Source organism: Carettochelys insculpta, chromosome 2, assembly GCF_033958435.1.
Source record: "Carettochelys insculpta isolate YL-2023 chromosome 2, ASM3395843v1, whole genome shotgun sequence".
NCBI lineage: Eukaryota > Metazoa > Chordata > Testudines > Carettochelyidae > Carettochelys > Carettochelys insculpta.
Genome location: NC_134138.1, coordinates 33,298,495 through 33,324,128, shown reverse-complemented (window position 1 = coordinate 33,324,128; position 25,634 = coordinate 33,298,495). Strand labels below are relative to the sequence as shown.

General features: G+C 41.0%; 1 protein-coding gene across 3 annotated transcripts in view; it reads right to left on the bottom strand.

Moving 5' to 3' along the window:
- CSMD3 (CUB and Sushi multiple domains 3) overlaps positions 1 to 25,634 on the bottom strand; it is a 1,166,921-nt gene that overhangs the window by 696,746 nt on the left and 444,541 nt on the right. For 2 of the 3 annotated variants that reach the window (XM_074985642.1, XM_074985643.1), the window contains one exon: positions 3,772 to 3,849. The exons of the other annotated variant lie outside the window; for it this stretch is intronic. In XM_074985642.1, coding sequence (XP_074841743.1) covers positions 3,772 to 3,849 — 78 coding nt within the window. The remainder of the gene's footprint in view (positions 1 to 3,771; positions 3,850 to 25,634) is intronic. 3 annotated transcript variants of the gene reach the window in all.

The window sequence follows — 25,634 nt, the reverse complement described above, 5'->3', positions numbered from 1 at the left end:
AGGTTTCAAGGGTGAAATCTGTGTACTATGGATGCAATATCTAGTGGGGTGAGAAAAAAATTGCTTGATCTAGTTGTTGTCCAATCTAAAATAGGTCTGAGAGTTTAGACTGTGTGTTTATAACTCATTTTTAAGTACTCTGACTTTTTGTCTAACACTTATCATCATTTAACTCCTCTCCTTGTAATTAATAAACTTGTTTTATTGTTTATCTTATCTATGAGTTTTGTAGGAAGTATGGGGCAAATCTGCTCAAGAGTTTTATGAAAGCTGGTGTATGTCCTTTTTCCATGGATGAAGAGGTAAAACAACTAATAAAGTAGACAGTACATCCATGAGGTGCAGAACTAGGAATGTGGAGTGGGAGATGGGGAGACAAGAATTTGGCTGGTGCCCTACTTTGAGGGATTTATGAGTGGATCTGGGCGCATTCATCCAGTCTAGCAGTTGGGTGTGGGGTTCTGCATGCAATGTTCCTGAGTGATAGCAGGGTCCAGAGGGTTGCAAAGGGTGAATAGTGGGGTGTGGGGCAGGGGAGGGAATACCATCACAATGACATCCCAGAATTTGATTAGTTTGTGCAATATTTAGGAGACTTTTAACATGATTGAACTATATACGTATGTAGATACAATAATTGATTTTACTATGAATAAATGAACAAGACAAAAATCCAGCTTTAAACAGGACTTCCTATGTTATTGAATTTCATCTTTCAATATTTCACACAGAATATTTTTGTGTTCTATTCTGTTTTATTCTCAGAAATGTAATACTGTGGAACTTTATGTGAAAAAGCACATTCTGTATTGATTTCACAGCATGAAAACAATTAGATTTAACATATTTCAGCTATAAAAATAAGCTTGAGAAAGTTTGTGCTGCTTTATGCCATCCTTCCTAAACTGCTTCATTCTTAATAAAATACAATGGAATGGAACTTAACTTGATACATGGGTGTATTTTATACTCATTCAGAAAATTCTGGAAGATTGTACTGGGTGAAATATAGCAATAAAACACTTAAACCTGTGCACAAATACACACACACACACACACCACACTCACAAACACACACCACATGCAGAACAAAGCAAACATTATAGCTAAAAAACACCAAAATTGTGATTTTGTCCCAATTCAACAAACCATTTTAAGGACATGTTTAAACCCACCCATATTCATGTTCATCCCTAAATATGTTTTGCCAAACAGACAAGGTCTGCATAGTTTGGAACCTTCGAGCTACTGTGGTTGAATGTTACCACATGTAAAATTTGACATTTCTATTTACTGCCTTCCATTTTCTGAATTATCCCATACTGTCCTGTGACAACTATTATTTGGTAATTTTACTGTATATAACAGAGTGTCATGAGTGAGACATTCCTTCATTATGTAAGCATGCAACTGGGAGCCAGAAATTCCCGAGCACTAATCCAGACTTTCACACCTAACCCCTTCTGACTTTTGACCTTAGTGTCACCATTTGTAGACTGAGGATGATGCTTTTATGCATATACAAGGGTATAGAAGATTAATGGCCTTGCTCATGCAATTCTCATGAGTAAGCTTGATTTCCTCTCACATGAGGACTCAATAATTTACATAAGCATTGAATGAGTGTTTGCAGGATCAGGGGTTAAATGTGTAAAATTCATTCTAGGTGAAAAACACCAATAAATGTTCTATTTTATTGTGTTTAGGATGTATCCCAAAGAAGTAAAACAGAGCGAACAAACATGAAAACCATCTCAGGACAACTGGTTTCAGTAATCCAAGACAGCAATTTTAGATAGCCATTTACTTCTATTACTACAAATAACAAACACAAACATATCTTCTTTTTTGAAATGTTAGGCAGTACGGGGACAGGTATTTACTTGAAAAGTCACTGTTTTCATTGTTCTGCATACAGTGCTCCCATTCAGGTCCTACTGCGAATTTTGTCTAACAATCATCAGTAAAATATATTTTTTCTGAAATATTGTCTTATTATGCATTTACAGACATTGCAAGTTGAACAAGGAATTAAATAAAGGATACAATTGAATATCTCTTCTAAACACTTAGAACCTGAGTGACCATGTTTTAAATCAGTTGTATCAGTTTGTTTGTCGGGGATAGCTGCGCATGTGTTGCTCATCTCTGACAAATCACAAAACTATATGCTTCAACTTTATATGTAATAATGAAAAATATTTACTATGTAAAACTTCACAGATATAATGATTTTTTCTCTAAACATATAGCTCAAAGTTGCTAGCTACGAATACATTAAGAGCCACTTCTACACTGGTGGTCTTAAAGTTGGTCTTAAAAGAAATGTGATCAAGTAATATTAGGCAAACTTAACACATTAGTGGGAATTGAATAAATAACGGAAAATATGTTTTTGGTCTAACAAGAAAATATTTGATTTTTAGTGTCCCATTCAGTTGTGTTAAATGTTCTGTTATCAATCTCTATTGCTTTTATATATATATTACACTTTAGATATATTTTCAATAGATTTGACTTTATTTAACTGTCTTATTTCATGTCTTATAACCACCCTAGCCTTCCATGACCCAACAGTGTGAAAATAACATTGGTTTTATTTTTTAAAGACATCTTGGCACATTTTACATATGCAAAAATAGAAAGCATCTAAATTGTTCAGGTGAGGCTTTTTAATAGATAAATCAAATCTGGCAGTATTGTAAATTGTTATGATAAAGAGAAAGAAATGTGGCTTATTTTATTGCTTTTACTAAATAAAAGCTGTAGGGACTTGCCACTTTTAGTAACCATTATCTAAAAAAAGCATGACTCAATGTTGACAAATTAAAACCTACAAGGAGAAATTCCAACAAAATGCATTTTCTTTGGGGAAGTCACTACCATGACAAATCCTGAAACTTACGTAAAGACTGATATCTCAGGCAAATATTATCAGTTCAAATATATCCTGCCTAATATGTATGCAAAAGCACGCAAGTTCAGTAAGTCTTTTCCCCCACGTCCATGAATAATAATGAAATGTGGACACATGGTATGCATTTAGCTTGTATTTATTTAACCAGTTATATAAATATTTAAATGTGGTTCTACTCTGCTAAAAAAATCACATCTTCTTTCTCAATCTAACTTCTCCTTGATATATTCAGAAGCTTATCTTCTTACTCTAGTTATTTGAAATAGTTTCTTACTACTTTCAACCTTGTTAGCCTTGGAGACTGACCGCAGCTAAGAGAAAATGAGCTGGATTTTACTTCTCCTTTGCATCATCAAGGGCTTGATACTGCATGGTGCTGAGCACACTGAGCACCTACTTTCTTCAACTAGAGCTGTGAGCACTCAGTACCTTAAAGAATTAGCCCCAAAAGGACTGTTTTACCAAGTCATAACCTGAACAGAGCCATCTGAAGGCAAAGAGCCTCTTAGAATGACACTGAAAATATCATTGGAAGAAAATATGTTGTTGCAAAATTGTAACTGAGGGTGTACTCCATGTTGAACTTTGCAAGATAGTCTTATTTAAAAACGCGGCCACTTGGATCTAAAATTACTGAGATAGAATAAGCAGGCACTCTGGGATTTTGGTTTTACAGACAGCTTCTCTTCAGAGTAGAACCACACTTCAATATTGGCCATGCAAATTGTAGAAATATATTTAAGGCAGTTATATTATTGGAAATATATAAACAGTTTTGAGAACACACAAACAACACAGACAGCACAAACTTCACTCTTGCACTAGAAAAAAGGAACAAAAAGGAGTACACTCACAGATAGAAAACTTGTTGCTGTTGTCTTTCCCTGGAAACAATTTAAATCCTCTAGATTTAAAATCTATGGCCTTTTTCACTAGTTAAGAAAACAAACAAAAACATGTATCAGATAATACAGTCTAAAAGATTTCATTTCAATTGATTATTCAACTTGTTATCATGGAAGTATGCAAGATAGAGTAACTGCTTTCTAATAAGCCAGTATTGTTTACTCATAACAGAAGAAACCCAAAAAAAAAAACCCACAAACCAAAGAAGCATAAATAAATAAATAAACACTCAGATCAGATTGTGCATATGATACAGAAAATCAATGTTTATATGTTACTTTATTTCTTCCCCCCGCCCCCCCAGTGTATGCCAGGTGTCTCTGATACAGAAAAAAATGACAGCCAAAGATAATACGTTTTGTGCACCATATAATGTTTTGTAAAACTGCCACTCAGTTATGGAAGCTAGTAAATTAATGACTGCACAGGTGCTTTGAAATAAGTATATTCTTTATATTTAGTATTAACTTTTTTCTGAAATTTTCAAGAACTCTGCAAATGGTATCTGCTAATGACTTGCGTACAATGCAGCATGATGTTAAGAATATGCCCTATAAATAAAGTGTAAATGTTTCACAGTGATGGTAGTTAATCACCGGAATAATTTAATAAGGATCACAATGGATTCCCCATCACTAAGAATTTTTTTAAATCAATATTGGCTGTTTTACTAATAGATAATGACTAGTAATTATTTTTGGGAAATGCTGGACTGTGTTATACGGGAATATAAAGGATTACAGAGGCCTCTTCTGGCCTTGGAATTTTTAAATTATCCAAAATTTCTGCAATAACAGTCTATTTGTGTAGTACCCAAACTTGTTTTTTTTCACTAACAGATCATCTTATGTTTTATTAAAAAAATGTGCTAATCACATTATAACTACAAGTACATTCACGTCGAAACCATAGCCCCAATCCTGAATTCATAGGGTACCCACAGACACAAATAGTAGGATTGGGCCCATGTTACTTCTCTACTGGTAGGTATTGTACAATAGACCACAGCATCACCATGTGGATTGTCCATATGTCTCACTTATTTTCCACACATCTAATTACCAGAAAAAAATAACTGAAGTGACAACTAAAAAATACAATCTCATAATTTAGAAAAGCAAACTAAGATAGATCTTAAAATCTTGAATATTTTTATGAGGAAACCTTCTAAAACTATAAAATCCATATAGATATTTGAAAGAGGTTTATGTGTAGATGCTCAAATAGCCTACATGCTAAAAAACCACAGCAGCAGCCCCACAGCAGTTCTAATTAACTCCCATTGTTTGCCTCATTTTGATATGAATGCAAACATGAAACCTTTATCTCTGAAATATAGGTTTATTTTCTATGATAATCCATGCTTAGATCTTTCCTATGTAGAAAACCTAAACTCTCTGTATTTTTATATTATAGTGTACATAGTAATCTACTTGGATCTATGACAACAAACCACCATGACAACGGCTTTAAAAATGGAAGCATACGACTAAGGTGCACTCTTTTTACCTGAGTGATTTGCATTTAAAATTTACAATATGCTCAGCTATTCTAATTTTGCTTATGTAATTGTCTCCTCCCGTCTTTCAGAAGCAGATTATGAAGGTTTATTATGGCCAATGATTGACCTGCCTTTCTTTCTGAATTAGTTCTGGAAAAGCCCTGATTCTTTGGGCTGTATGGGTTTTTTTGCTACACCCAATCAGTTCTGAGGGAACATGGTTGCCTCCATGCATATCCTGAAAGAGAGGAGGTTGAATGAAGGAAGTAAGGAAAAACAAAAAGGAAAAGTCAAAGGGAGAAAAGAAAGAAAGGCAAGAATGAGAGTACCAAAGCTCAGGAAAGAATGCTTGTCTTTGAAATAGATTACTATCCACAATAACATCTCCAATAAACAATGCACCTGTCTGGAAAAAAAAAAAGCCAACTAAACTAAACCAGTCCAAAAAGATGGTTTATCTTGAGATTGGGCACATTGTATCAAGGATTTTTTCACCAGTGGGTGCATCCTAATTACAGTCCAAACAGCACCAGGATTTGTACACTCGCTGCAGGAAACTATTGAATATGAAGTCTGAACAAGGCAAAGATTAAAAATATATATCAGGAAAAGCTGAGCAAAGCAGACAAACAATGGGAGATAAATGAGAAAGGAAATTTTAAGCAACCACTATACTTATTTTACATGAAAAAATAGTATCCAATGTGATTCTTAAACGTGACATGAGAAAAAAAAGTAGCTGGATTACTTTAAAATAATCATGGAAATGCAAGAATTTAATAAGGAAAAGCATCTTGGGAATTTGAAAGAAGTTGAAATGACAGTCTGAAAAGCGATCAGATGTATTGTTAAATAGCTACTGACATAGCTCTACATTTTGGGTAAGTAAATGCTTTTCTCTGTAGAAAGTTCCTAGAACCTGTTGGCCTATAAAAAAGAGCTAATCTACAAAATGCGGTTGATATTTTGATATCATACAGATATTATGTTCCCCAGAAACAGCAATAGACTAATGGACATGGATTAAAATGGTTGCTGATTAAAACGGTACTGTAGTTGCACAGTACTATGTTTTTTTTTTCCTAAAATGCGTCATGTGGACATAGTCAGTCATTTTGTGAAAAATTCACTGCAATCTCCAGAACTAACCTCTGTCCACTGGGCTCTCTTCAAAGAATTTGAGGGGGAACTTTACCCCAAACTAATACAGGACTTCTGGCTGGAATAGCAGTGTGACCCTTCTACACTTATTTAATGTAAGGTTATTTATTTATTTAAGGTTACATATTTATTTAAGGGTAAGGTAGTAAGCCTCACCCTTGCTGACTGAGCTAACCTTGTTATCCCCACCCTTGCTCTGGCTTATTTATACCTGGCCCTGCAGATTTCCAAGACCAGCATCTGATAAAGTGAGCCTGTTCTCACGAAAGCTCATGCTCAAAACTTTTCTGTTAGTCTATAAGGTGCCACAGGACCCTTCGTTGCTGTTACTTATTTAATGGAAGTTCCAAGTCTCAGTATCTGCATAAACATGTAGCTAGAGGCCTACCTATCACCTTCTCCAAACCATCTCCCAAAACTGCCATGTACAGAACTGGTAAGGAGCCAAATCACAGATACATAATAAGGCATAGTCACCTGCTTGTGTGGCCACTTTCTCCATACATTCACAAACAGTGCAAATGGAGTGTTCTGTGAAGCAGGGCCTCACTGCAATCAATTTCAATCTCTAAAATTTCAGGGAAAACATACCCTCCTTTATTTTCTTAAGAATTGTCAGACATGGGAGAGCAAGTAGGATTGCAAATGTTTTATTTGTTTATTTTTCCCATTCTTTAGCACCAGAACACAATATCTCCTGTATGTGCACTAACTATGTGGCTACTCTGAGATTACATTTTAATGAAGGAAGGGGTATTTTGGAGAGGGAAATGGGATGGACTTTGAGAGGTTTAATGCAAAATTTAAAATAGTTGTTAGCGGTTCTTCAAGGATTTTTACAAGAGCAGACACCAGGATGCTAAGGCCTTTGCATGCAATTGGGAAGATAAGCCATACAGAACTCCTGCAGATATTTATAGCCAGAACAAGACAGTAATTTAATTTTGACTTTGAAAGGGATTTTTTTTTGTTTTTACTTACAAAACAGAATATTTCCCTGTATATCCTCTAACAAGGGTGATCAAACTATGAACTAGAAGCTACACACACACACACACACACACACACACACACACACTCTTATATACTAAACATACCTTCAAACCACTTAGCAAAAACTCTATGAACAATAATGCAGGCAGAGATAAGCGCAAAAACCAGTGTGTGCACAAAGTCCTGGGAGGTGTTTAGTACCTCACCTTGCCAGACTCACACAATGTCCCACAAGATCCAGGCTTTAAACATGAAGGACAAAGTCACTGGGGGTGTGTCTACATGAGCCCCCTCCTTTGAGAAGTGGCACGTTAATGAGAGACTTCAAAAGGTGCTAATGAGGTGCCTCATTAGCATAATGGCATCTGTGGCGATTCAAAAGTGTCATTAAAAGGCCATAAATGATTTTTATGATTGTATTAAGTTTCTGGTCAACATTATGAAGTAATATAACAAGATAAATGCCACTTTTGAATCACACACCACCTGTGTAGCTGGGAGCCTTTCAAAAGGACCCCCCCAATCTTTGAAAGCCCCTTCTTCACATTTGTTTTGGGAAGAAGGGGATTTTGAAGATTGAGGGGTCCTTTCGAAAGGCCCCCATCTACATGGGTGGCGAGCAATTCAAAAGTGGCACTTTCGCATTGCTGCAGCCGTGATTATGCAAATGAGGTGCTGCTTATTCACGGCAATGCCTCATTAGCATCTTTCAAACTCTCTCATTAACATGCCCCTTTTGAAGGGAAGGGGCTTGTGTAGACACACCCTAGTTGCCCGGCATCTCACTGTGCTGGTGGAATTGGACTCTTGCAAATATGCCCAGTTAATATATATCAGTGAAATAGATCTAGACTTCCCTTCCTTTCCAACATTAAAGACAGTCACACAATTTAGTCATTTTCTTGTTATATTACTTCATAATGTTGACCAGGAACTTAATACAATCATAAAAATCATTTATGGCCTTTTAATGACACAGACCATCATCCTATATGAAATCCTGACAATTATATTTTTATCTTCATAATGTCATTGGGTCATATCCAAATTGTATGAACACCCAGTGACTTGACCTGCTCATCAAAAAGCATTTTCTACAGTTCACATGAAATGGGGTGATCTTCTGAAGAGCACAGCAGCTGAGATTCCACACTGCAAAAAAAAGGGAGGAGGGCATGTAGCATCAAGGAAAAGAGACTGGACTGGGATTAGTAGAAGGACCTAAACCCATTTTTGTGCCTGAGAAATGCATACTGAGATCATGGGCCTACTATTGTAATCCCTTCCTTTCAAATACAGTATTCAAGCAACTCATCTTGTGCAGAAATGGCAATATAGCCAAAGTGTTTGAAAAAATCCTTCATTCAGCAAATCACCAACAAATTGTGCTCTTATGTACCTTGTTCCAAGTCCAGACATTACAGGCCAAGTTATAAATCCATGAATTTTCTCATTCAAGGGTCAACAAGTGCTTAAATACAGCAGCAACAGTCTGTTCAAACATTGTTTCTGGTCCAAATCCTATTAGATTATTGTTTCTAAGAAATTAAAATTCATATTTTCTTAAATTAAAAGGTCCAAATATTAATACCATAATATATGAACCTCATATATCAAGTTTATTCTGTAGGCTGCCTGCCTCAAGTTGGGGATGCCTAGGCCACACTCTCAGAAAATCATCATCCAGCATAGTCTGTCAAGCCCTCACATGGAATCCGCAAGAAAAACACAAAAGAGGAAGACCTTGGACAATGTGGAGAAAATCTGCTGAGACTGAAGGGTTTTTTAATGGTAGCTTTGTCTGGCAATAGCATGAGCTTTATACACTCTTCTTTAATGGTAGCATCTTCAGGTACAACCAGCAGCTGAAGGATTACTGTTCTCCTCCTGCACCCCCGCCCACAGGCACAACTTGACATACATTAAAACAATAATAAATATGAGAATGATTCCAACAGTTTTAATCCAGGTCCAAATTTTCCCCAAATCATCCAGATTTAGCAGTTTGAATTAGCCCACTTCAAATTATATGAAATAATATTTAATGTTTTGCAACTGCTTTGAGAACATTATCAAACTGATCTTTACAACTTCCCTGTGAATAATGTTCAGTAGCTGCTTTCATGATGCTAGGTTTCCTACATCTCAGGCTCCAGCTGCTGCCAACACAGAGGTTTGCGTTTTTATTGTGTCACACATCTATCTGTTCCCTAATCCCAAAGACCTGTCCCCAGGAATAATAAATACACTGACACATACAATAGGTACTCTTAGAAGGCCACTGGAGAAAAACTCTGTCATCACAGCTCTTCTCTAGGCGCGGTTAACAAACACTGGTTTTAGTACTAGAGGTAAATAAATCCTTGAAAGAGCACATCTACAAATCATCTGAAATGCCCTCTCTACCCTTTAAAACACAGGAAAGTCTTAGAAAAGATCCCATTTCAGACTTCTATCTCAAAATCTGCTGAGTCCCATGTCCTCTAAACCTGGTCTCAGTGCCACCTACTCTATAGCTCAGAGTCCTATAGACTAGTCCTTGTGTCCTGAGCATCTGCTCCTTGCACCTTTGTCATGACCCCAGAACCTCCATTTTTTAACCAGTAAGCCTCAACTCTGCCTTTTACTATCCCTCACTCTAATGTAGGAATGTGAACGAACCTTCACACAGTGGTTCCTAGCCTTTATGATGGCCTTGGATGTTAATCACATTCAAGTCCAAACAGCAGTTTTACTTCCCATGCCTTCATACATCAAATAGCATTAGTTCAACACATTACACGAAATATTCCATATACTTATTTACAGATATGTAATAAAATGCAAGGAAGACTGATATGTCCAAGGTCACAGAAGAAGCCAGTATTACAGGCAGTATTTCATGTCAGTGATGGAGAATGTATCACAGCCTTAGGTAAATGGCTTCAGTGGTTGATAATGCTCACTGATAAATAGTGATCAGACTTCAGAATTTAAATCCCAAATATTTTGCTGCCCAATAGCATGCCAGTAAACAAAGGGAGAGTCAGATTATCAAAAGGGGCACAATATTCCCTTAGGATATGGCTAAGCTACAATTAAAGACACATGCCTTGCCCCTTTCAGCTGACTCAGGCTCACAGAGCTTTGCTCCAGCGCTTTTTAACTGAGGTGTAGATTAGTAACAGAGAGGTGGCCATGTTATCCTGTACTCCAACAAAACAAACCAGCAGAAATGTAGCACTTTAAATCTTAACAAAGTGATATTCGGTGATGAGCTTTTGTGGGACAGACTCATTTCATCAAATTAATCTCATTTCCGATACAGACTGACATTTATAAGTACAGAGGACCAAAAAAAAATACAATAAAAACTGACACTGGGGGCTGAAGGGTGGGGGAATGTTAATTGTCCTGCCTGAGATAATTCTGGAGCCCATGCTTCACACCCCTGCTGATGTTTAACTGCAGTGTAGATATACCCTTTAACCATCACATTTTGGTATGTGAAATGTACTGTATTTAGGTTGTGCTTAAAGGTTGAGAGGGTAGTCTTTCTTGCTGTTTCACATTTCCACCTGAAACTCCTGTTCTTCATTTGGGTGAATTCCCTTTGTGGGAAATTTCCTGGGTCATTATGTAACCCACACATCTACTGGGTGTCGTTCACTTCGCCATCTCATGGCACCTAGACCACTTACGCAGAGAAAGAAGTCGTGAGCTGAGAGCAAGAGGGCTTTCATCTCAAATGGTACAGTCTCCTGCACTAAGTTGAAGAGGTTCCAGGGGTAAGTCTGCCTGTGGCCGTTTACAAGCGGGGCTCATCTGAGATTTCAGCTGGGTCTCAAACTCAGGACTGGCTTCCTCAGCAAGGGGAAGTATGTAACCCAAACACAGGGGCTACATCTACCCTAGAAGCATCTGTTGACACAAGTTACTGTTAGAAGAGATGTTCCAGTAATACCTCTGTCAACAGATCTCATCTACATGTAAAAGGGGATCAATCTTTCAATCCGTTCTATAGACAAAAGTGCACCCTGCAGCATCTACATGGGCTTTTGGTCAACAGTTGCTGTCGGCAACACATTCTGTGTGTAGATGCTCAGCAAGTTTTGTTGGCAAAACCTCAGGTTTGTCAACTAAACTATCTAGTGTAGATGTAGACATAGGGGTGTAGGTCACTGTCCCACATAGTGGCACTTACACCACTTACAGAGAGAAAGAATGACTACAGCCTTAGCTGAGTTCCAGCTGGATTTTTGCTCATGCTTTAAGTTCCAAAGGCTCCCAGGTTCATGTCCACCTGTGGACGGTTACAGTGACACAGAGAAGACTTCTTCTTCAAACAACTCCTTCTGCTTATTCAAAGTTGGGTTGCACAAAGGAGTATTTCTGGGTTTTTTTTTCCCCACTTATCATATGTACAAATAATTTATAATACACAAGTCATAAACACCCTTTTTATTGCCCGTGTGCAAAAACAACATATAGTTATGCAAATCAAGGTGCAACCATCTCATATAATTATGTTGAATGGATAGAATGAGGGAAAAATCCTTTGGATGTCTTACAATTTTGCTGACTGGAGACTATTTTATAGGTCGTTTTTTTCCCCCCCTTTTGGCAAACAGTTTTATTCATAATGGAATAAAATGCAGATGAGAATGGATGTAAACTTCCCTCATAAAATGCAATGCTCTGATAACTCAATGTACATTATTTTATGCTTCAGTGAAGAAAAACAATGATGTAATGCATGTGTTCTGTGCAGAATTACAATGAAGTGTTAAAATGTAATTTAGTTTGTCTTCAGTTTATAATATGATGCAGATATTTTAATTGAGCAGTTTTTAACCATATATACTCTCATATCCTAAGATTAAAGCTAAGTCTGAAAACTTTCAGAAAATAAGTCCAAATGACATGGCATATGCTATATGTGATTTCATATGCCATTTTAAAGGTTTTTTGTGGCTTTTATTTGAGTTAAACGTACACTAATGAGACTGCAAAAGAAAACAAAACACTTTGCTCCCTGTCCATTGTTGAAAAATGTGGTTTACATGGAGCAGAACTGAAGATTTTAAAAATATTACTCTACTGTATTTGACAACAAACCAGTATATTATGAATATTCTCACTTTACTACCTCTTCCAGGCCAAAAAAAAAAAGGAGGAGGAAAGGCTGTTGATGATGTGTACATAGTTTACTACCTCAGATTAAAGTCATAACTAATATACAGAAGATTTTTATGACAGATCAATATAATAATGAATTATACAAAAATGATAGACCTAAATCTGTGTCTAGACATATACAATAAAAAGTTTCATATATAATTTTTCTGTATGGATATGGTCTTGTGAAAATGCTGATAAAAATGTGTAGATTATATCACATATTTCAAAGGTTTTGAATAATATGAAAACTTTTAGTGGATCTACTACTATTCTCCATAACAGGTGCATGAAATCTCTCTCCATACAGGAAAAAAAAATTAAAACATTTAAAATGGAGGAAACAGAAAACGATTACAATTCACTTGTGTCTATACACATTACATAAATAGTCAATCAGGTGCCACTGTTTTGATCTCGGGAGCATCCATGCGGTCTTGCTCACACACACAAGCTCAGCAGAGGAAGGCCGTTGGCATTCACGTGACCAATGCCATGGTGCCCCAGCACCTCTTTCCAATTCCTACAGTCCTTGCTGACTCTGGCATTGAAGTCACCCAACAGGAGAAGCTCGCCACTAGGAGGAGTTGCTTTCGTAAGATGGTCAAGGTCCTTGCAGAACCTCTTTTGCTTTATCGCTGCTGGTCAGAGTAGGGGCATAAGTGCTGATACCTGTAACGTGGCTAGAGGGATTGAGGGGGAAGTGATACAAATTCGTAGGTCAGGAAGCTGGTGCAGATGACAAGTCCCACTCTGTGGATTCTGTCTTCATTTTCTGTCCTGCCTTTCCAGAAGAAGATGTAACCTCCTTTCAGTTTGCAGATGGATCCTTCCTCTGCAATTCTGGTCTTGCTCACATCGGCTATGTCAATGTTATAGCATGCCAGTTCTCTTACTATGAGGGCCATTCTTCTCTCAGATCTCATGATATTCTCCCAGGCCAACAGGGTGTGAATGTTTCATGTTCCAAATACCATCTTTGTTTTCACTGTATTTTGATCGCTGTGTGGTAAAACTGCCAGCTGCAGCATGTTGGCCAGTTTGGTTGGGACAAGCAATTTTTGGGACACCTTTTCTAGTCCCCTCCCTCATTTGAGGGTGAGCAGTGCTGCTCCTAAAAAGGCCTATTCAGTCACCTAGGATGTTGCTGAACTCCTCTCTTGTCCTGGGGTCAGAGTCGAGCAACCAAAGTCCACAGGATGCCTACGTGCAGGTTTGGAACTACAACTCCTCCACTTGTCACTTCACCCCTTCCCCCATCACAGCAGGACTTTGAAGTAAACAGAAGATGTAGAAGGGCAAAGTAGACTAATAAAGTAGACTGATTTGAGACTTGAGAATATGCAAAGAACCCATGCAGGAGAATGTTTAAAGTGGAAAAGCCACTGCACAGAGGCAGTTCCATTCTTTTGGCCTCAGAAACCTGGTTTCAGTGGTATGAAAAGTCATCACGTCTGGAGACTTCCTAAGCTGCACTGGATAGTCAGGCCATCTTCGGTGCCTGGTCATGCCCTTTGCTCTCCACAGAGCATTGCAGAGCGACCTTCCTTGTCATTGGATCTCGCTGTTGATCTCATCCATCCAGTCCACCGGAGCCAACTTTGAGTGCTGGGACAGACAAGTCCCTATCTCACCAAAGATTTCAGACCTGTTGGCTACCCTCACCTGGTTTAGCCTGCCTGTCAGGGGTGTGGCTGCTGCTCATGCTACAGCTTCTTGGAGCCACAGGTGAGAGCTGAGAGCCAGGTGGGGACCAAAGGTGCACGAACTTTCCCAAGAAGAGACATGAGAAGTCCCCCACACCAGAGGTGCTACCCCTCCCTGGACATCCCACACAACCCTTACGTACTGAATATATCTTTAGATAGTCTCTTACAGGATTGGCTACAAGTGCTGTCTTACTTGGAAGATCTAAAGTGCTCTTGTCTTGGGGTGAGAGCCCAGTCCTTTTGGACTGAGAGGAACTTGAGTGTTCATGTGATTTTTGGTGTAAGAGATCATCTCTCACAAAGCCAAACTTAGCCAGGTGCAAGGGTGCCACTTCAGGATGGCAGATTGGGCTGCAGCTGTGTGTACCAAGATGCCACTTGCTCCTTTTTCCGTTCTACTGACCAGCGGGGAGTGAGGGGGAAGTGCACAGCTTGTGAATTACTCCTCTGTCCTCTCTCCTCAGCAGTCAGAAATGAGGGACATGCACACAAGCTGTGTACTTTGCCCTTGTTTCCAGACAGACAGGACAAAGGGCAGAAGAGCAAGTGGAGTCCCAGTATGCACAGCTGCTACCCCTCCTGCCCTCCCAAAAAGGCACCCTTGGCTGGATGGCAGCACAGATCTAAGTACACCAGAACACTGTCATTACTTCATTTAAAGCTCGTACAATTTCAGAGTTTTTACATGATAATTGGAAAGCAAAACTTAATTATCAAACTCACCTCCAATTTGGGTCCTGTTTTCTTCTTTTTAGTATGCAGATATACTTATCTCAGAGAGCTGGAAGGGACCTTAAGAAGTCATTGAGTCCCATCTGCTGTGCTTACAGCAGAACCTACATCACCATCCCTAACACGTTTTTTCTTTGCCACCAACCCCTAAAGGGCATTCTTAAGCATCAAGCATATAACCATGGGTTTACAAGGTCAATATGCAGCCCACTGAGCTATCCCTCCTCCCAACAGCCTGAGCAGTCTTCTCTGAGATTGGTATTTACATTCTTGAGCCACTGGATAATAGCTTGATGTGATATAATTGTTAAAGAATGTTTACAACAAAACACTGCCTCACTTTCATGCTATTCTGAAAAACAATTAGAAGATGCAATAGCTTTATGCTGTCCCCATGATAACTGTCAGACACATACACAATGAAGAGTCTAAAAGATGTCCTGGGCTAGTCAGCTGTTCCCTCCTGATGGCTGCTTCTTGTTAGGTCTCAAGTCAATTACACTTTTCTGAATAAGAATTTTTCATGAACATACTAGTATGTAAGAACATCTGAGTAATTACCTGAACTGACTTAGTCCTCTTCGTTCCTTTGTGGACTTTATCAATCACAGGATAACTTTGAAATTCAAAGGTGATGAGTTAGATATTACAGCCTCCTGAGCCATATTTGAAGGGACAAAGAAGCATTCTTACAAACTGGACCACCTGCGTGCAAGAGCGCACGTGGCCCAAGAGTTTCAGGCACAAGTGAACTGGCATGGAAGGTTGAGACTGCAGATTGAGACAAAGATGCTGAATTGCCTGAAAATGATTGGTTAGCAAAATGTTGCCAAATATATTGGCTATGTCTACACTTGCCTTCTTCTTCCAGTGGGCCATGGTAATCAGGGTAATTGGAAATTACTAATGAAGTACTGCAATGCATATGCAGCACTTCATTAGGCAAATTCTCCCCTGTGGCAATTTCGAAGTGTCAGACTTCAAAGTGCCTGCATGCTGTGTGCATGTGGGCACTTTGTAGTACTCGCTCTACTTCAAAGTGCCTTTACTCCCCAAAAGGAGAGCGGGAAGGGAGGACAAATGGAGATGAACTGAACAACATAGACCTAAATTTTGGTGGTTATCACTCAACTGTCAGTTGTTACTGAGCCTTATATAATGGATGATGACCTAGACTTTCCCAAAACAGGGGTGAGGCAAACGCAGTGATAACTGGTCCTGTGCATTGGACAAAGTTGTTAAAATGGGTGTTTGGGAAACTTCAGGCAAGGGCATATCACCTGACCAAACCCAAGACCCAAATGCCTCCTTCTCCTCTGGGACATATGCCTTTTGCTGGAGTAGTCCTGCTGTCCTGGGGAAGAATAGGCTGCTCAAAGGTCATATGCAGATGATGTTGCTGTAAATATGGAGCTCAGTGTTTAACTTTCCAAAACAGAAAGTTCACTGTTTTATTTCTGCTGTATATCTTTTAACACTCGGGCAGGGATTATTCAGCATTATTCGTCATTGTTTAATGAAAATGCTTTCAAATTAACCTTATGCCTTTGTCTGTGAGCAAAGGAAGTACAGCTTTTATGAACTGCTCACCCTGTGGCAACACCCCAGTGGAATGCAGTAAGAATCAGGATTTTATTGAAAGGCCTCTTGACACTGCTCTGGAAGCAAAATCAGAAGTCCTTAAAATGGTTGAAAACTATATAATTTATGCCCGTACAATGCTGATGATGTAAAGTGTTGTTAGTGTAAATGAGCATCAAGCCTCATAGGCTACAATTACACTAGAAGCATCTGTTGACAGACGTTTCAGTCAAAAGAGATTTCCGACAAAATGTCTGTCAACAGAGCATGGCCGTACATTAAAGCAGATCAAAATAGCAATCCGCTCTGTCAACAGAGAGCAGCGGGATTGCCTTGCCCTCTGTTGACAGAATGGCTGACTGAAAGCTTAGCAAATAGGGCTTCCCAGTGAACTGGAAACCCTGTCTGCTGACAGAAAGCCCCCCAGACTGTCCACACAGTTTTTTTGTCAACAGAATCTGTCAACAAAGGCACTCTTCCTCATCTGGGAGAGGCAGAAGGTTGTTGGCAAAAGTGCAGACTTTTGTCAACCTACTGTTGACAAAACACATTTTGTGTGTGGATGCTCCCCCAGTTTTCTCAACACAACCCGGGTTTTGTTGACAAAACTCTCTAGTGTAGTGTGGCTGTAATGCATATCACAGGATGAAACAACGTGCATGGTGTGCTCCCATTACTAGCTTCTCATTCAAATCACCCCTGGAAGTTCTCATTTCTGGGGTATCCCTCAAAAGGCACAAGAACAAAACTATCAACATACAAACCTAATAAAATTTAGTCACAGAAAGGTAGTCATGTTAGTCTGTAGCTTCACAAACAACAAGCGGTTTTGTAGCACCTGAGGCCATGTCTACATGGCTTTGACCGCAGCAGTGCTGCTGGCTGTGCTATGCTCATGATGGTTCTAGAAAGAGCAAGTAGAGGTCCATTAGCATAGCCATGCAAGATTTCACTCTCAGCAGGGCGGGTGCCAGCAAAATTTTTTTCAGGCATAAGGGGTGACAGAAGGGGGTTTAGCCAGCAAAGGCATGGCCACATGACCTCTCTGCTGCCAGAACCCCTCTCTGCTGAGAGCAAAATCTCACGTGGCTATGCAAATTAGTCACACGAGTTTCCAAACAGACCTCCAGCTGCAATTTCTAGAACCATCATTAGCATAGTGCCACCAGCAGCAACAGTGCTGTGCTAAAGGGCTGTGTAGACATGGCCTCAGAGACTAACAAATTTATTAGGGCTGCATCTACACTATGAGATAAATTCAAATTTATTAATATCAATTTTGTAATTCTGGAATTGATAAGTTTGAATTTGACCATCCTAAACTCCCCACATCTTCCTCACAAAGTCAATTATTGCTGCCACACTCAATTGGCAAACATCGACTGTTGCAGTAGTGCATTGTGGGAACCTATCCCACTGTTCCCTCATCCCCGTAGCATTCTGGGTATGCTCAAGAAATAGCCTTGTTAGTCTGTATTCTAACAAAACAAAACAGCAGTCATCATTTATTAGGTGATGAGCTTTCATGGGACAGACCCAGTTCTTCAGATCTATGGAATTTCCAGTCCTGACTCAGATATATAGTACAGAAGTCCAAAAAAATTGCAGTAAAAACTGACAAATCAAATACATGAACTGAAGGAGGGGGTGAGGGGCGCGGGATGTTAAGTGTCTTGCTTGAGATCATTACGAACATCAAAGGAAGTGAAGCCATCCTTATAATGAGTGAGATAATTGCTGTCTTTGTTCATACCACGTGCTAGTGTGTCGAATTTGAATATGAAACCCAGTTCAAAAATCTCCTTACATAATCTGTTTTTAGAAGAAAGAGGATAGAAAAGTCTGGGAAAAAAGATTTTTGACTTTTCTCTTCACCACACAGACATTGCAAACACAGCAAGTGAAATATCAGATGGCAGTGAAATATCACACACTACTTATAACGGAAACAGGAATCTCAACTGTCCCCTTCCCCCGCGTTTCTGAGGGAGTCAAAGCATAAAGACAGATTGGAAATATTGTCAAAGTCTTTATATCTGACATATCAAACCAGCAGGCGTCTGCAATGGACAGCAAGCTGCCGAAAGTATTTTGGTGGGGAGTGGTGGGGTGCTGCGATCTGTGGCTGCAGAGCTGCTCAGAATGTTGAAGTGGCTGAAGTAGTTCCCTTGACTATCTTAGCTGCCAGGGGAGACATCCCCCTGGCAGCTGCAAGCCCCAATGGTCCCATGCTAGGGGCATGAGAGGGCTCGGCAGGGCCATTGAAGTGGTCCCCCTGACTATCTTAGCTGCTGGGGGACACCTCCCCCCAGTGACAGCAAGCCCGTGACCATCTTAGCTGCCAAAGGAAGACTTCCCCACAGGGGCTGCAAGCCCCTGAGTATCTTAGTTACCAAGGGAGACTTCCACCTGGCTATCATAGCTGCCAGGGGAGACTTCTCCCTAGTGGCTGAAAGCCCCCAAATAACTTAGACACTGAGGGAAACTTTCCCCGGGCGGCAGCAAGCCTCCAAGTACCTTAGTCACCAAGGGAGACCTCCCATTGGCAGCTGCAAACCCCCAAATATCTTAGTCAACTGATTATCTTTGCTGCTGAGGGGAGACTTCTCCCCGGTGGCTGCAAGCACCACTGGTCCCTTGCTAGGGGCATGAGGAGCTCAGTGGGGGAGCCAGTTAAAGTGGTTCCCCACAACTATCTTAGCCACCAGAGGAGACTTGCCCCCCAGCAGCAGCAAGCCCCTGAGTTAGTCACTGGGAGAGACTTCCCTCGGAGAGCTGCAAGCCCCTGAGTATCTTAGTCACCGACGGAGACTTCCCCCAGCAGCTTCAAGCTCCTGATTATCTTAGCCACTAGGGTAAACTTCCCCCCTGGTGGCTGCAAGCCCCAGTGGTCCCATGCTGAAGGGCCTGGGCAGAGGGGGTGTTCAGTGGGGAACCAGTTCAAGGGGTCCCCTCAACTATCTTAGCAGCTGGGGAAGATTTCCCCCAGCAGCAGCAAGCCCCTGATTCTCTTATCCAGTAAGGGAGACAATACCTCTGGCGGCTGCAAGCCCCCGAATATCTCAGCCATGGGGGGAGACTTTCTCCTGTGGCTGCAAGCACCACTGGTACCTTGCTGGGGCATGTGAGAGTTCAGTGGGGGCCAGTTGAAGTGGTTCCCCACTACTATCTTAGATGTGCCCTTGGTGGCAAGAAGCACCACTGATCCCTTACTAGAAACCTGGGGGGTTCAGTGGGGGGCCAATTGAAGTGGTCCCCCTAACTATCTGAGCTGCTGGGAAAGACTTCCCCCTGGTGGCTGCAAGCCCCCAAATATCTTAGTAGCTGAGGGAGACCTCCACCTGGCAGCAGCAAGCGCCTGAATATCTTTAGTTGCTGGGGGAGATTTGCCCCTGTTGGCTACAAGCCCGCAGAATTCTCTATCTCCCTTGGACCCCAAATGTGCACAAGCTAGGACACAGTGCTGCCTGGCAGCATGGCCAGAACCAAATGGCAGGCACATCCTTTTATTGGGTCGGGGGCTAGCCACATGATATCACTGAGCACGGTAAAGACCCCACATGTACGGCATCTTGTGTGGGAGACAGGGCGGTTCGGGCACAAATGTAAAGTGCTGAGAAGTAGTTTCTTGGTGTATTGTGCAAGCACAACCCCCACAAAAGCCTTGTTGCCACATGGTGCAGTGGAGAAGCGGCTGGAGCCAGGCAGAGCAGAAAAAAATAACAAGTGTAGAGACAGATCCATGAACTCCCTACAGGGGATATTTGTAATGGGTAGATGCACTCACTGCTATAATTGCTATGAAAGAAAAACATTTCTCAGCCTTTAATACAAACATGAGTCCACAGTCAAAGGCTTGCTGCTCCTGGTTTGAAATTCACAGTCTTCCTGTTACCTAATTCCAGTGTACCTGGAGAGCCGCAGCCAGAGTGGAGCAGCGAGGGGCATTATGTGTTACATACAGGACACCTCTGTAGGATAATAAATTCGATTTTAAGACATGGTGCTTCCACACTGGCCTTTAATCAAACCTTTGAGTTTGAGCTTGATGCTATACCCATCAGTTAATGGCAATATTAGTGCTCCCAAAACTGAGTTAATGGTATTTAAAGTGAAGACAAGCACATGGTAATATCAACCTAACTTCCTTAGTTCAAATGTATCTCATAGTGCAGACACAGCCTAGGTCATGAGCTCTCACTTTGGCAATTCAGACAGTCTCTGCGCCAAAGGATAAATGAACATAAATCGGATATTAGGAATCAGAATACACATAAGCCTACAGAGGCACACCTTTACCCTCATGGCCCCACAATATGCTAATGTATTTATGGCTGACCTGGAACAACAAGTCCTCAGCTCTTGTCCCCTATGTCCCCTCCTTTACTTGCAATACATCAATGGCATCTTTATGATTTGAACCCATGGTATAGAGACTCTAGAAGAATTCCACAGAGCCTTTAATAATCTGTACCCCATCATCAACTTATGCCTCATCTACTTCACGTGAGAGATACATTTCCTGGACACTACAGTACAAATCAAGGATGGCCAGATCAGTACCACACTCTACCAGAAACCCGCTGATCGCTATACTTACCTACACGCTTCTAGCTTCTATCCTGCACACACAACCAGATCCATTGTTTACACTCAAGCTCTTAGGTACAATCACATTTGCTCTGGTCTTACTGACAAAGACCAAAAACTACAAGATATCTACCAAATATTCACAAATTTGAATTACCCACCAGGAGAAATAAATAATAATAAAAAAAAAATCGACAGGGGCAAGTCCTGCCTCACCAATCTGATCAGCTTCTATGATGACGTAACAAGCTCTGTGGACATGAGGAAGTCAGTGGATGTGATATACCTTGACTTCAGCAAGGCTTTTGATACGGTCTCCCACAACATTCTTTTCCATAAGTTAAGGAAATATGGATTGGATCCTTGGACTATAAGATGAATAGAAAGCTGGTTTGATGGTCGGGCCCAACGGGTAGTGGTCAATGGCTCAATATCTGGATCGCGGTCTGTTTCAAGCAGAGTGCCGCAAGGCTCAGTTCTGGGGCCGGTGTTATTCAACATGTTTATTAATGACCTGGATGAGGGACTGGGTTGCACCCTCAGCAAGTTTGCAGATGACACAAAACTAGGGGGAGAGGCAGATATGTTGGAGGGTAGAGAGAGAATCCAGAGGGACCTGGATAAATTGGAGGACTGGGCCAAAAGAAATCTGATGCGGTTCAATAAGGAGAAGTGTAGAGTCCTGCACCTGGGGCGGAAGAATCCCAAACATTGTTACAGGCTGGGGACCACCTGGCTCAGCAGCAGTATGATGGAAAGGGACCTAGGGGTATGGTGGATGAAAGGCTGGATATGAGTAAACAGTGTGCCCTTGTAGCCAAGAAAGCTAACGGCATACTGGGGTGCACTAGAAGAAGGAGCATTTCGAGCAGATCTAGAGAAGTAGTTATTCCTCTTTATTCGGCACTGGTGAGGCCACATCTGGAATATTGTGTCCAGTTTTGGGCCCCCCAGTAAAAAAAGGATGTGGATTTGCTAGAGCAGGTTCAGCGAAGGGCAACAAAAATGATTAAGGGTCTGGAGCACAAGACCTATGAGGATAGGCTGAGGGATTTGGGCTTGTTTAGTTTACAGAAGAGAAGACTTAGAGGTGATTTAATAGCAGCCTTCAGCTTCCTGAAAGGGAACTCAAAAGAGGAGGGTGAGAAATTGTTCTCAGTGGTGTCTGATGGCAGAACAAAGAGTAATGGTCAGAAGTTGAAGAGGGAAAGGTGTAGGTTAGCTATTAGGAGAAACTTCTTCACCAGGCGGGTGGTGAAGCACTGGAATGCGTTGCCTACAGAGGTGGTGGATTCTCTATCCCTTGAGGTTTTTAAGTCCCAGCTGGACAAGGTCCTGGCTGGGATGACTTAGTAGGTGTTGATCCTGCTTGAAGCAGGGGGCTGGACTAGATGACCTCCTGAGGTCCCTCCAGCCCTATGATTCTGTGATTCTGTGACAGGGCCAGACAAATACCCAGAGACCAGCTACTCCAAGATAGGCCCAAAAAACCCAAGAACAGAACACCACTGGTCATTATCTACAGCCCCCAACTCAAACCACTGCAACGCGTTATTAAAAGCCTTAATCAGGATGCCACACTCCAGAAGGCCCTAGGTGACAGGCTTGTTATCTCCTAGAGACAACCTCCTAACCTTATGAGGATTCTCACCAACAACCACAGTCTATGCCACAGGAATACCAATATTGGAACTTCTCCTTGCAACAAGGCCTGTTACCAACTTTGTCCACATATCTATTCTGGAGATACCATCACTGGGCCTAACCAAGTTATCAGGTTATTCACAGTATCACAGGCACATTCTCACGTTCCTCAACTAACATCATACGTGCCATCATGTGCCAACAAAGCCCACATGCTTTGTATACTTGACAGACTTCAAACTCTCTTAGACAAAGAATTAATGGGCATAAAAGAGACATAAAAACACTCCTGATTCACAAACCTTGTCAGCCAGCACTTTAACGGAGTGGGACATTCTGTTAATGACCTGAAATTCTGTGTTTTACTGAAAAGGAACTTGCACAGCTGTTTGGAAAGAGAGGCTGCTGAACTCTCTTTTATATTCAAATTCGACACATTAACACGTGGTTTGAACCGGGACGGCAATTTTCTAGTTCATTAGAGGGGCTCTTTAAATACTTTGCTTTATCTAATTCTTGACTCCTCCCACCCCGCCCCCCTGCTCTCTGATTTGCTTACCTCGATAAGAATTTTTCTGATTTGTCAAACTTGATTACTATTTTTGGTTCTCTATGCTTTAAATATTGAGTTTGTTCTGGTATGGCTATGATCTGAAGAAGTGGTTCTGTTCCATTAAAGCTCATCACCTAATAAATTATTTTATTAGTCTTTAAAGTGCTGTTGGACTGTTTTTTTGTTTTACCTCCTGGGACATTCAATGATGGATTTAAAAGTAGCCATTCTACCGAAGAACTTCAACACAGGATTACAGAGAGAGACATCTGAATTGGCATTGATTTGCAAATTTGGAACCTTGCATGTAAGCCTCAACAGAAATATCAAGTATCTTATGCATTGCAAGGGCAATTGCCCCACCTTTGTTATTTGCAGGAATGGGATGCCTCTTACTTAATTTGCTTCATCAACTGATCCTACTAATGACAGGCAAATCCCTCCTTTTTTTTTCTACCCTCCTTCTTTCCCTTCTTCCCCCCTCCCTCTATCCCTGCTATATTAACCCTGGAATCTGTTTGTCTACTCCAGTTATCTGAAAATGTGGGTCTTACCCACAAAAGCTCATGACCTAATAAAGTTGCTAGTTTCTAAGGCTGCACAGCAGCATTATTTCAGAATAAGTTATTCATGAAGAAATTTTCAGGAAAATCTTACTTTGAAATAGTGTGTCTACACACAAAATGCATTGGAAATAATGTGTATGTCGGGGGTGGCTTTTTTTCCTGGCAGAATGCATGTTCTGCAGCCAGGGAAACAGCAGGAGCACCTGGAGTTCCTCTTGAAAGGTAAGTCCTGGGGTTGATGTGTGTGGTGGCGGGGTGGGGGGGGGTTAAGCCTGGTGGTGGGCTGGGGCTGTGGGAGGGGGAAAGGGGGATTAAGCCTGGGATGGCTTAGAGCTGCAAGAGGGATGGGAGGGTGGAGTTGAGCTGGAGCTGTGCACAGGGGCATTGAACTGGAACAGCGGATGGGCTGAAACAGAACCACATGTGGGAGTGGTGAGCCAGACCATGGGGGGGAGGGGTTGAACTGGAGTTAGGGTGGGAGCCAGGCCGTGGGGTATTTGAACTGGGGCCACGCAGGCCAGGGGCGGGGTTTGAACGGGGGCTGGGGGAGTTTGAACTGGGTCCACATGGGATGTGGGGGTTTGGACTGTGGCCATGTGGGGCCAGGAGGTTTGAACAAGGGCCACATGGGACTGGGGGGCTTGAACCAAGGCAGCGGGGAGCAGGATTTTGAGTTAATGGGAGTTAAGTGCAACTCGAAATCCTACATTTGAGGGTTTACTGTATAGGATTTGACATGGACGGCCAGACCATTAGGTCACCAAATCAAATATCCCATCTTTGTCATTGGCTAACACCAGATATTTGACCAGTGGGAACACAAAACACCACAGGGAACAATTATGGACTAGCCTGCCCATAAGTGAAGTTTCTTGATAAGCACGTCAGCTACTAATCAACTTAGACGTTCTTACTAAAGTTCCTTGTTTTCCATACAAGCACCTGAATAGAACTTTGAGATGAGCTGAGCCATATTGAAGAAAATTGCAGCTTACTGAATTACGACTAATGTTACGTGCCTGCAGTGCCATATATGCCTTTGACCATCAACCAAACATGGTGAATGTGGTATTTACACTTGCTATCATTAAGAGTATACACATGTACAGTACAATCTTGGTGTGATACAGTCAAACCATATCTAAAAGTCTATGGGAAATAAAATGCTAAATGTCAGCTTCATGGCTGTTACAATAACATATCACATTGGAATACTACATATGTTGGATTAATGTACTGTAATCAATAAAATATAAACATTGCTATGATTGTCAAGAAAGTGATGGGGGTGAACCTCTTAAATTTAAGAGATTTAAATTTGTTTCAGACACTAGAAAACTGTATGTATAGACACATAAATGATATTTCTGTCAACTTATTTAGCACACCATACAGAAATTACAAGCTATGGCCCTCATCCTGGATAGAGCATCAATTGGACAGGATTCTGAAGTATTCAGAAGCCCCCCAAAATCAGTAAGGCTCCACATACATGAAGGACCCACAGTAATCCACAAAGTTAACTTCTTTTATTTTATACTCTAACAGCCAGAATAGAAAATATCAGCCTTAAACAAACACACACACACACACACACACACACACACACACAAGGAAACTGCCT